At 49.7% G+C, this 12,314-nt stretch overlaps 2 protein-coding genes across 3 annotated transcripts in view; one reads left to right on the plus strand and one right to left on the minus strand.

The window, feature by feature from the left end:
• Window positions 1-12,314, minus strand: part of TG (thyroglobulin) — a 231,022-nt gene that overhangs the window by 58,755 nt on the left and 159,953 nt on the right. The gene's annotated exons all lie outside the window — the stretch shown is intronic.
• The window catches only part of SLA (Src like adaptor), a 38,778-nt gene that overhangs the window by 4,296 nt on the left and 22,168 nt on the right, over window positions 1-12,314 (plus strand). Inside the window, exon 2 of one of the 2 annotated variants that reach the window (XM_068983749.1) lies at window positions 10,024-10,169. In XM_068983749.1, coding sequence (XP_068839850.1) covers window positions 10,109-10,169 — 61 coding nt within the window. In that variant the 5' untranslated portion in view covers window positions 10,024-10,108. Of the gene's footprint in view, window positions 1-9,991; window positions 10,170-12,314 lie in introns of those variants that run through there. The other variant, XM_068983748.1, reaches the window with a different exon arrangement.

Here is a 12,314-nt window from a genome sequence, read left to right on the forward strand (position 1 = left end):
TTGTAACGTGGTTTTTGTCAGGAAGTATTAGGTGTTCAACAGACTCACAGATTGGGAGGTACCATATCCCACCAGCCCTGTGTATTGCAGGGCTGGTGGGAGGAGGGGGTTGGTCACTCTGAGGATGAAAAGCTGATGTAGGAAAAAAAAAAAAAAGAAATGGGGAAATTGTTAATTTTTATATCAGTGAGATGTTAGAGCCATGCCAGGAATAACTGTATTGCTCACCTCTCCACGCTGGACCCCACTTTATACAGACCCCGCTAGGCCTGGAGTCAAGGTGCTCACTTGTAGCAGATTTACCGTTGGCAGAGAAATGAGCAACAGAGCACTCACTTCCCCCCTCAACACACGCACACACCCAGCAATGTGCTAATCTGGTAACACATACTCTCTAATCCTTACTTGTGAAAATTCATCAAGGAAGCTATGGCCAAGCTCAGTTTTAAAACAGAAATGAACAAAAAGCAGTGGAAAGAAGTTTAGTGACTTCCTAAGGGATGAAACAAATATGCTCCAGCACCAAGAGGCCCCAAATCTGGATTCTCCCTCTGACATCCTAAAATGACTGTAAAATGTTTTCTAGGATGTGTCTATCCCGGTCTCAGGGTAAAGCCAAGACTTCCTGTTATCCTGAGGGTATCGAGATCCTCTTCTGGACACCCAAGGGTGAAAGGAACATAGGCTTGTGGACGTGTGGTTCAATGCTGATAAATGGTCAGTGGCTTTTTGTGGTAGGAAGAGTGCTGGATGGTTGTGGGGGGGGGGGGGGCGGGGTGGGTCATAGCACTTATCCAAAATCACTGGGCAGCCTTGAGAACATGGCTTGCCCTCTGTGAGCCTTTTCTTTGTAATTGAGGACACTGACCTGCTCATCTCCAGTTGGTGCTCTATGATATTCCAGGGTCAGAGAGTCCTCTCTGGAGAAGTAAAGGGGCAGGGAGTGCTGAGCCCCCAACCCCCAATAAGCCTGCTTTTATCTAATTCACACGTTGAGCTTCCTGGGGAAACTTTGTTAGAACAGGTTTCAGCCAGCTGGCTGGACCCCAGACTCCTCTGCAGAGGGGCAGGAGAACAAGGTGGGCCTGAGGGCAGGGAGGACGTGCCTGTGGCTGCACCTGCCCGGCGAGGAGAGCTGGGAACCATGTGGGTCACAGGGCTGGCACACCTGCCGAGCGAGGTCAGGATGTGGTGGGGTGCCCCCGGAAATCCTGAGAGATTTTTGGCAGGGGAGCCAACTGATGCTAAGGTCCTGGCCCAGTTCTTAGGGCCCCTGCTGTGGGTGGCAGACCGCAGGCAGCACCGAGCAAGTCCCAGGGCGGTTGGGTGGGTCCCGGGTACCACTCAGGGTGTCGGGTAGTGGGTAATTGAGACAAAAGGACCATCAGGCATTGTCTGGCCCAACCCTTTCCCCATCATACTTGAGAACCTGAGGCCTAAAGGAGGGGAAAGACCGCCCAAGCTTGCCCAGTGACCCAGCTGGCCACCCCGTACCCCTGGGGAGCCAGTGAGTAAATCTGCAGTGATCCCATCTTACCATGTTTATCTCTGCTTCCGATAGGACCTTAATTTAATCCTCAAAACAACCCCTCAGGGCATGGATTAGGATCTCAAATTTCTGCATTTGGAAAGGGAGGCTCAGAGAAGCACAGCAAACTTGCTAAAGGACACACAGCCAGGAGGTCAGGGAGCTGGAATCTGAACTTCTGCTTGCCTGTGTTAGAAACCCTTTATTCCAGGCACCCTCCTTCTTCCCTAGTTCTACTTCTGATTATAAAAGCAGTTCAGGCACATGGGAGAAAAACTGGGAGATTTTAAAGAGGTGTAAATAAGAAGATATAACCATTATATCTACTACTGCGGGCAGGAATCCCTCAGAAGAAATGGAGTAGCTATCATGGTCAACAAAAGAGTCCAAAATGCAGTACTTGGATGCAATCTCAAAAACGACAGAATGATCTCTGTTCGTTTCCAAGGCAAACCATTCAATATCACGGTAATCCAAGTCTATGCCCCAACCAGCAACGCTGAAGAAGCTGAAGTTGAACAGTTCTATGAAGACCTACAAGACCTTTTAGAACACCCAAAAAAGATGTCCTTTTCATTATAGGGGACTGGAATGCAAAAGTAGGAAGTCAAGAAACACCTGGAGTAACAGGCAAATTTGGCCTTGGAATATGGAATGAAGCAGGGCAAAGGCTAATAAAATCTTGTCAACAGAATGCACTGGTCATAGCAAACACCCTCTTCCAACAACACAAGAGAAGACTCTACACATGGACATCACCAGATGGTCAACACTGAAATCAGACTGATTATATTCTTTGCAGCCAAAGATGGAGAAGCTCTATACAGTCAACAAAAACAAGACCAGGAGCTGACTGTGGCTCAAATCATGAACCCCTTATTGCCAAATTCAGACTTAAATTGAAGAAAGTAGGGAAAACCGCTAGACCATTCAGGTATGACCTAATTCAAATCCCTTATTATTATACAGTGGAAGTGAGAAATAGATTTAAGGGCCTAGATCTGATAGATAGAGTGCCTGATGATGGACTGAGGTTCATGACATTGTACAGGAGACAGGGATCAAGACCATTCCCATGGAAAAGAAATGCAAAAAAGCAAAATGGCTGTCTGGGGAGGCCTTACAAATAGCTGTGAAAGAAGAGAAGCGAAAAGCAAAGGAGAAAAGGAAAGATATAAGCATCTGAATGCAGAGTTCCAAAGAATAGCAAGAAGAGATAAGAAAGCCTTCCTCAGTGATCAGTGCAAAGAAATAGAGGAAAACAACAGAATGGGAAAGACTAGAGATCTCTTCAAGAAAATTAGAGGTACCAAGGGAACATTTCATGCAAAGATGGGCTTGATAAAGGACAGAAATGGTATGGACCTAACAGAAGCAGAAGATATTAAGAAGAGGTGGCAAGAATACACAGAAGAACTGTACAAAAAAGATCTTCACAACCAAGATAATCACGATGGTGTGATCACTCACCTAGAGCCAGACATCCTGGAATGTGAAGTCAAGTGGGCATTACAAAGCGTCACTACAAACAAAGCTAGTGGAGGTGATGGAATTCCAGTTGAGCTATTACAAATCCTGAAAGATGATGCTGTGAAAGTGCTGCACTCAATATGCCAGCAAATTTGGAAAAGTCAACAGTGGCCACAGGACTGGAAAAGGTCAGTTTTCATTCCAATTCCAATGAAAGGCAGTGCCAAAAAATGCTCAAACTACCGCACAATTGCACTCATCTCACATGCTAGTAAAGTAATGCTAAAAATTCTCCAAGCCAGGCTTCAGCAATACGTGAACTGTGAAATTCCAGATGCTCAAGCTGGTTTTAGAAAAGGCAGAGGAACCAGAGATCAAATTGCCAACATCCACTGGATCATCGAAAAAGCAAGAGAATTCCAGAAAACATCTATTTCTGCTTTATTGACTATGCCAAAGCCTTTGACTGTGTGGATCACAAGAAACTGTGGAAAATTCTGAAAGAGATGGGAATACCAGACCACCTGACCTGCCTCTTGAGAAACCTATATGCAGGTCAGGAAGCAACAGTTAGAACTGGACATGGAACAACAGACTGGTTCCAAATAGGAAAAGGAGTCCATCAAGGCTGTATACTGTCACCCTGCTTATTTAAGTTCTATGCAGAGTACATCATGAGAAACGCTGGGCTGGAAGAAACACAAGCTGGAATCAAGATTGCCAGGAGAAATATCAATAACCTCAGATATGCAGATGACACCACCATTATGGCAGAAAGTGAAGAGGAACTCAAAAGCCTCTTGATGAAAGTGAAAGAGAAGAGTGAAAAAGTTGGCTTAAAGCTCAACATTCAGAAAACGAAGATCATGGCATCTGGTCCCATCACTTCATGGGAAATAGATGGGGAAACAGTGGAAACAGTGTCAGACTTTATCTTTTTGGGCTCCAAAATCACTGCAGATGGTGACTGCAGCCATGAAATTAAAAGACGCTTGTTCATTGGAAGAAGTTATGACCAACCTAGATAGCATATTGAAAAGCAGAGACATTACTTTGCCAACAAAGGTCCGTTTAGTCAAGGCTATGGTTTTTCCAATAGTCATGTATGTATGTGAGAGTTGGACTGTGAAGAAATCTGAGCACTGAAGAACTGATACTTCTGAACTGTGGTGTTGGAGAAGACTCTTGAGGGTCCCTTGGACTGCAAGGAGATCCAACCAGTCCATTCTGAAGGAGATCAGCCCTGGGATTTCTTTGGAAGGAATGACGCTGAAGCTGAAACTCCAGTACTTTGGCTACCTCATGAGAAGAGTTGACTCATTGGAAAAGACCCTGATGCTGGGAAGGATTGGGGGCAGGAGGAGAAGGGGACGACAGAGGATGAGATGGCTGGATGGCATCACTGACTCGATGGACGTGAGTTTGAGTGAACTCCGGGAGATGGTGACGGACAGGGAGGCCTGGTGTGCTGCGATTCATGGGGTTGCAAAGGGTCGGACACGACTGAGCGACTGAACTGAACTGAACTGACTGAAAGAAGAAGTCAAGAAATTCACCTATAAAATCAATCCTCAGAGAGCCCTTGAAAACACCTTGGCAATAATTTCCTTTAATAGTTTTTCACATATATGCAGATGCATGTTAAACTTTTGGGCTTTCCCGTTGGCTCAGACAGTAAGGAATCCGCCTGCAATGCAGGAGATCCAAGTTTGACCCCTTGGTCGGGAAGATCCCTGGAGAAGGGAATGGCTACCCACTTCACTATTCTTGCCTGGAGAATTCCACAGACAGGGAACCTGGCAGGCTATAGTCCAGGGGGGTCACAAAGAGCTGGATACAACTGGGCAGCTAAGCACGCACGTTGAAGTTTCATAACATTGACATAGTATGAGTACAGCTAATTTTTTGTTTGTTTGCTTTGTTTTGAGCTTTTTTTCTCCCCATAGCATTAATAGTTCTTCAAAACAATGCTTTGAAAAGCTGGAAAACTTTCCACACAATTCACTCCTGCCCTTCTGACCACAGCAGGCCGCCTGATAGTGGCCGTGACAGCTCAACCTGAGCAGACCTTAACTGGCACTTCTCTCCTCTCCTTCCTCCTCCCCCAGTTAAAACCCCAGCCCTGGGCTTCCGATCACTGCAACTTGACATCCAAGAGACCGCTGAGAACCTCCATGTCCCCTGGACTAAAGGTCCACCCCAACGTTTACGGCCCTCAAAGCTTCCTTTGGCGACCTTTCAAAATCACTTTCGGTTGTGTTCTTGGACTAGACCCCAGGGCAGGCAAGCAGGACAGCATTCTGTGGCAGTTTTGAGAATGGGTTTGGGAGTCAGGCAGACCTGGTGTAAAGCCTGGCTTGCTTTCTTACTACCCATAAAACCTTGGACACATTACTTAGTTTATGACACCTAAGAGCAGGGCTCTTGCGAGAAGCTGGTGGGGGAGTGTGATGTCTGTAAAATGCTGGTGCCCGGCAGAGGAAGGCTGACCACCCAGGGACGGTGCTGGCGATTATGTGGTGACCACTGCTGTTGGGGTTCGGAGGTGATGGGTGATGAGGGCCCCCACTGGTGCCACCATGCCTTCACACCTTAGAAACAGGTCACGTGGACGGACTTGCCGCTGCCACACTCTGTGGGAGAAATATCTGATTCCAAAGGGAGGGCTGCATCCCCAAGTGAGTTCTCACCTCCCAGCTGTCGCCATGCTTACCCGACTGTTCTAGACCTGCCTTCCCCGAGTTGGGGCTCCTCGAGCTGCTGCCCCCTTGTCACACTATGAAAGGGTTCAGGTTACTTCCTTTCCCAGAGCGAGGCTTGGCCTTTAGGAGCACAGAGTGGGTGAGATGCACAGGGCAGCCCTGGGATGCTGCCCCGTGCGTGGCAGGTGCTCTGTCTACCCGGTAACACAGAGCCCAAGATGGAAACATCCCTGATCTGGTCAGACAGAAACCAGCCTGAGAAGGCAGGGCCCACACACCTTGACCCCTCCACACCAGGGGTCCACTCAAAGGGTGGCCAGCTATTTGCTGACCAGAGTCCTTTGGGGACCCGGCTTCCTCCTGGTGGAGTTGGCAGCATGGCCCTGGGGAAAGGGCGAGGGCTCTGCAGCCAAGGCCAGCAGGCAGGCCCCCGCATCCCTGCTCCACGGGGCTCTGGCCCCAGGTGTGTGGGCCGGGGAGCCAACCAGCTGACCTCCACACTGAGAAGGTGAATGCAGAAATTCTCCAGGATGCCAGGAAGATGAAAGGTGGTGGCATCTGCTCATCGCCCACACGAACCACCTTGCTTGTGTCCTGAGAGGTGTAAAGACCAGGCTTGTATTTTGTTCCATGTAATGGGACTTCGTAAGAAAGCGATGATGGGTCTTTTAGTAATCATTTCCAAAAGGTCACTGAAGTTGCTGGAATTGAACGAGGTTCAGCAGCTCTCTCTTTGGAGATCACCTTTTCCATTCATTTCATTTTTAAGAAGAGTAAACTGAGGCCCAAGTTTTTGCAGAACAAAAAGCAACATTGGTCCAAAGATGGGGGAAGAAGAAGGGGCGAAGGCCGGTTTCCATCCTCTGACATCACAAAGAAAAGGGATGGAGAAACCAAGACTGTTCAGAGCCAATGTTAATTAACTCATTTCTCTCTGGCCCTCTCCTTATTGTTTCCAGAAGCAATTATGCCTTTCAAAGCCTCGCTCCCACCTCCAGCCACTGCATAAAACTGTCACAGATTAAATCAGATCGCTCAGCCATTTCATTAGGGAAACCCCAGCTCTCAGTCTCTGGGGGCACTTTCGCTCTTCTCAAATCAAAGCCTCCTTCAGATGAGTTCACCCCTCCCTGGAGATGATAGGAAATCGGCGAGCAGACCTCCAAGGAGCAGGTGGACTGACGGGCTTTTCTGACTAGCACGGGCAGGATAAGGAGCTTACAGCCCAGCCCAGCCCCTGCTCCCGGCGTGCACCCACTCGCCAGACAGAAACAGGAGAAGACCAAGAACCCAGGCTCCTAGCAACCACGCCATCTCATCTCAAGACCTTGGGTATGTTTCTTCCCTTGGATGGACCTCAGGTTTTTCATCTGTAAATGCAAGTTTCAAACCTTTTGTCTTCCTGTATTGTAGTTCCTGGGCTTCCCTGGTGGCTCAGATGGTAAAGAATCTGCCTGCAATGCAAGAGGGCTGGGTTCAATCCCTAGGTCAGGAAGATCCCCTGGAGAAGGGGATGGCTACCCACTCCAGTATTCTTACTTGGAGAACCCCATGAACTGGGCAGCCTGGCGGGCTACAGTTCTTGGGGTCACAAAGAGTTGGACACGCCTGAGCGACTAACACTTTCACTTTCATTGTGGCGCCTGAATTCCTTCAAAGAGCACACACATCCTTGAGAAGAACGGTATATCTGTTGGAAAGAGAAGAAGTTAGAATTCCCTCTGATAGATAACAAAGTCTATCGGCGTGACTTTCCTGGAGCTGCTGATGTAGAGATGAGAGTAGGACATGATGGCTGGAGGTCATCACTTGGAAGTGGCTGGGGGAGAAGATGGACCAGGAGTGGGGCTAAGACACGCCTGGGGGTCTGCAGGGGTGAGAGCTCACCTGCCTACTGGGTGCTTGGGGGAGGGGTGAAAGGCCCAAGCCCTGGGATCTGGCTGACCCTGCAGACCCAGCATCAGGCTGCAGGGAGAGAGGGGCATTGTTCCCAGAGTCAGCGGCAGTGCTGTGGGGACCCTTGGAAGTGTGAGGGGGCAAGGTGGGCACACATTTGAGTGATATCTCCATGGGGAGGCCTGCAGGGCCACTCCCCACATGTCCTGAGAGCTTCACTAGAAGCCTTAGTGACCACAGATGGGGTGGCTGAGGGGCTGGGGTGACCGCGGGCACCAGGAAGTCACTGGGAGCAGGACAGAGGCAGTAGGGCCTCTCAGGACGTCTGTGCATCCCATACAGGGTGCCGGCTCCCCAGAGCCAGTCTGCTTACTTCCCCCTTCCCTGAACAAACCTCAGGTGGGGCCCCAGAGGCAGCAGCTTTCCTGTCCACTGGGTGGGACCCCAAGGCCCCCCTTCCTCCTGGCACTGGCTCAAGGCCCCACCCAGGAGACACTAAACTTCAGAGTGAGGCTGCAGGTCCTTCCAGCAGCTGCAGGTCCTTCTAGCGTGGTTTCCCCAGCACTTTCTTTGAGCACATTTCCAGGAGTGCCTGCACCACACCCGAGACAAAGAAAATTCATCCCTGCCCTCCCCAGAGCCAGGGTGATGCTGTTGAAACCTGCTGGCCTGCAGGAAGGGCCTACCAGGGACAGAGCGCCCCCTTGGCTCTATTTGGGGACGGGGGAAGCAAGATGGAGGAGGAAAAAGGGCCTTGATCTTGCATCAGAGCAGCCTCACCCTTAAACTACCCTCATTGTGTCCAGTCACAAAGGCCAACAGGATCAGAATCCGGGCCTTCTCATTGGAGCACGTGGCCCATCCAGCCACACACTCTGCGGTGCATTATAAGTTTAGGGTCTGGGCAAGTCTTGTGATTATCTTGAGAAGAACTCAATGATACTATAATCTCTCAGTCTGAGTTATAAGTGATAAACTTCATGTAACTAGTTAAAATAGATTAACTTTCAAAGGACACACTTTCTGGGTTTTCTTGTTTCACAATATACCACATAGACCCCCCCTTCCTTGCCTTCCCCCCACCCGTTAGGAAGTGGTGCACACCTCCCTCAGTCTCTGAAAGGCCTTGCGCTGGGAGCATTGATCTGTCCAGTATCTGAACCTGAAATGCATAGAGGAAGGATGCAAGGGTTGGATTGGCCGACTCTGGGGCCCTTTCAAACTCATAACACCTTGATCTTAAACTGGAGACAAAGAATGGGGTGGAATGCAAGTTTCCAGGTGGGCTGGACACTGGCTGGGGGATTCTGTCTCATCAATTTTCTTTGTCCCTAGGGACAGGAACAGCTCTGTCTATAGGTGTGGACTTCCTCTGCTTCAAGCAGCCTGAGAGGACACTTCTATGATGGAATCATTTAAGCCCCTTTCTAAAATACTTATATGAAAACCCAGAATTAGAGCTTCCCTCACCATGGACTTTCAGAAAATATACTGTAAGTGGCAATAACTAGCAATTTTACGCTTATTAATTTTCTGCCAGGTTGTGTTCTAAGTGTTTCACGGGCTTTATCTATTAATGTTGCAGCCACAACTCAATGTTGTTTTATTTTTATTCACTAAAACAGGCAGGGAAAGGTCAAGAACTTCCCCAAGGGCATCCAGCTTGCATGCGCAGAGCCAGAATTTGGACATTATGGAACGATGTTCCAGAGAACTTAGCATTTGAACAGTAGAGAACAATTAAACCAGAGATTTAGCATTCTCTGTTCAAATTCCAACTTCCCCATTACATGCTGTGTGACCTTGGACAAAATCCTTCCCCTCTCTGAGACTCAGTTTCCTTTCTGCAAAATGGGGTAAGGGATGCAAAGGATGCTACGATAATCAAAGGCGACAGCAGGTGCCGAAGTGCTGTAGCAACACAGGAAGCAGGCAGACAACAAATAGCCCTGTTAGGGGTTTTCACTTGTCCCGTTGCTTAGAGCATGTTGAGAAACTCCAACAGAAGAGACAAAGTGGAAAGAGAAAGTACCCATTTCTCATTCCCTTCGGGTTGTGGAGCCACATAACTCCTGCAGGGTAAGAGCTCTGGAGGCCGGGACCCTGGGTGTTGAGGGTCGGGGCTCAGGAGTGTTGAGGGTCTCGGGTGGGGAGTCTGAGAGGCACTCAGCCCCTCATACGAACACTGCCGGCTGCTGGCTGTCAGCCGTGCAAGGAATGGAAACTTTCTCCACCAACAACACTTGCTAGCAACTTCCTTCTCTGTGGTTTCTCTCTGTCATTCCCTTGATAAAAGAAGTAGAGCTGCGCAAATGTAACCAACATTCACGAATCTCATCTTCACATAAAAACACCCGCCTTTCAAGAAGCGAGCGGGCTGAAAAAATGATGCAGGATGTACTCTAAACTGGGTCATTCTCCACCCAGAGGGCTCGGCGCGTGGCTGACTCCCCGTGTGGATCCCCTGTGCCGTTGGCTTCGAGCGGCTTCGACAGCCCGGGGAGAAAGAAAAATGGGAAACAGCATGCGATCCACCCCGGCGCCCCCCGAGAGGCCTCTGCCCAACTCAGAGGGTAAGTCTGGCTTCTTCGGCAAAGACGGGGCGATGGGGGTGCTGACAGCTGTTCAAACAGGGCAATGGGTACATAGGGCTTCCTTATACCGTCTCTCTTGCTTTGCCTGTGTTAACAGGCTCGTGATTAAATGCTAAAAATGATCAACAATGGTGTCCTGGCAGGATGCTAAGCTGCTGGCATTTTACGATGGAATTTCAAAGCAGCTGGTTTGATCCTTTTATTTCATTTATAGGTGGGAAAACTGAGGCCCACAGAGCAAATGCAATGTGTATATTAGCTATTGGTAGAGTCAGATTTCCAACCTGGGCTGGTCCGGTTCTTAAGTCTAGGTTCTTTCTTACCACTTCTTGCCAACTGTGATATAATATTATGATGGGTATATTAATATTATCCTGTGTCTATGAAATTATCATGGGTATATAATGTCCGCCTGTATATAATGCTACAAAAGCTCTGCCAGAATGTTTTCAGTGTAACTTGATGATGCTAGCCACCAGTCCTAGGAAATCTTCCTGAAAATAAAGGAATCTTTGTGAGCATCTGTAGGACAACAGGGACCAGGTATTCTAGAAGGAGGGCATAGTGTGGTGGGTTAATCGAGGATGCCAGGAACCAGCTTTCTCCAGATATGCAAGGCTGAGCCAGACTCTCGAAGCCATAGTCATTCAGGGATGGCCGAAGAGCTGGGAGGGGACACTGGCAAGCAGCGATAGAGGCTGAGATCAAACCCATGGTTTAGAGGTGCGGGTGGCCGCTAACACCCTCACCTTTATTTCCTGTGAGAACAGTGAGGATGCGCCTATGGGTCCTTTAGGGAGTTAGAAAGGGGATGGTCAGGTTGGGTGACCCATCAGCGTCTCCAGCGTGTCTCTGGAGCTTTGGGACACTTGGACCTCCCACCTTTTATCACAGCAAACCAGAGTCCGATCACCCTCTCCTAACAGGGGTGACCCCACCTGGTGCCCCCATGTCCCTCGCAGCATTGAACTGGGCCAAGTTCACATGCACAGATGCCCAGTACCATGTCTGCGAAGCACAGCTCCACAGGAGCGGGGACAAAGCCAGACCAAGCCCTGTCTCCCCACCTGCCGCTTACTCCATGACATCTGCGACCCCTTGAAAAGGGAGCCACTTTCTCATTTCTTCCAAAATGGAACACTCCGTATCACGGCCCCATGCCTCCTCAGATGCCCCCAGGTGACTGCACAGAGACCCTCCTGTTCCATCCTTGCTCAAATCAGATGCAGGGCAATTCTAGTCACCCTCCTGTCCAGCTCCGCAACACCCCTCCCCAGACCTAGCGGGGAAGACACTGAGACGTTCCCCCAGACAGAGGAGGCGGAGCTGTGTGATTAGCGGGCGGGAGCACGTGCACCCCGGGCAAAGTTCCGAGCAGTGTGCAGTTGCGCAGAGTGGCTGCGCCTGAGCTCCTCTTCCACCTTCTCCAAACCAGCTCACAGCAGTCTTCTGCTCTGACCGTGGCCACTTCTAGAAAAGCGATTCTGCTAGGCCCGGGGCCCCCGCTGCCTGTGGGAGGCACCACCCAGGAGCCCATCTTGTGAGGTTGCCTCTCCCACAGGGGTGGTGGGGGCGGCATGCTTGAGCGAACTCCATGAAAACACAGGCCTCCAAGGACTCGCCCATTTGCCTTTATTTTCTCAATGCAAATCGTCATGAAATAAGTTTCCCTTTTTCCACTGTGTGGGTGGGAGGGCGCCTCTAGAGAAGTAGGCCAGGGGTCTCCCCAACCCTCCGCCCCCTGGTTCCGAGAATTCCCCAGGTGGTACCCGGGTTGCTATCCAGGCAACCACATCAAGTGCTGGCGGCCGGTGGCTTTTCCATCCCCAACCCCTGAAAAGTTTCCTTTGTGATCAGTCCTAACTTGATTTCCTCTTTCCTCTGACACCTACTTGAATAAGGGATGAGGTGGTACGGTCGATGCTAAGTGAATTAGTCTCGATTCAAATGATGTAAAGAAGGTGGGTTTGCATGGCACCTTTCAGCCAACACTCCTGCTTACTCATTTTATTGGTCTCAAGGACCCAGGAGGTCTCCCGGGAGCAGATTCTTTAGGCCAACAGACAGTACCTCCACTGACTTCAAAAGCCCCACAGCCCCAGGCTCCTTATACGGATGAGCAAG

The sequence above is a fragment of the Capricornis sumatraensis genome, chromosome 11, assembly GCF_032405125.1.
Source record: "Capricornis sumatraensis isolate serow.1 chromosome 11, serow.2, whole genome shotgun sequence".
NCBI lineage: Eukaryota > Metazoa > Chordata > Mammalia > Artiodactyla > Bovidae > Capricornis > Capricornis sumatraensis.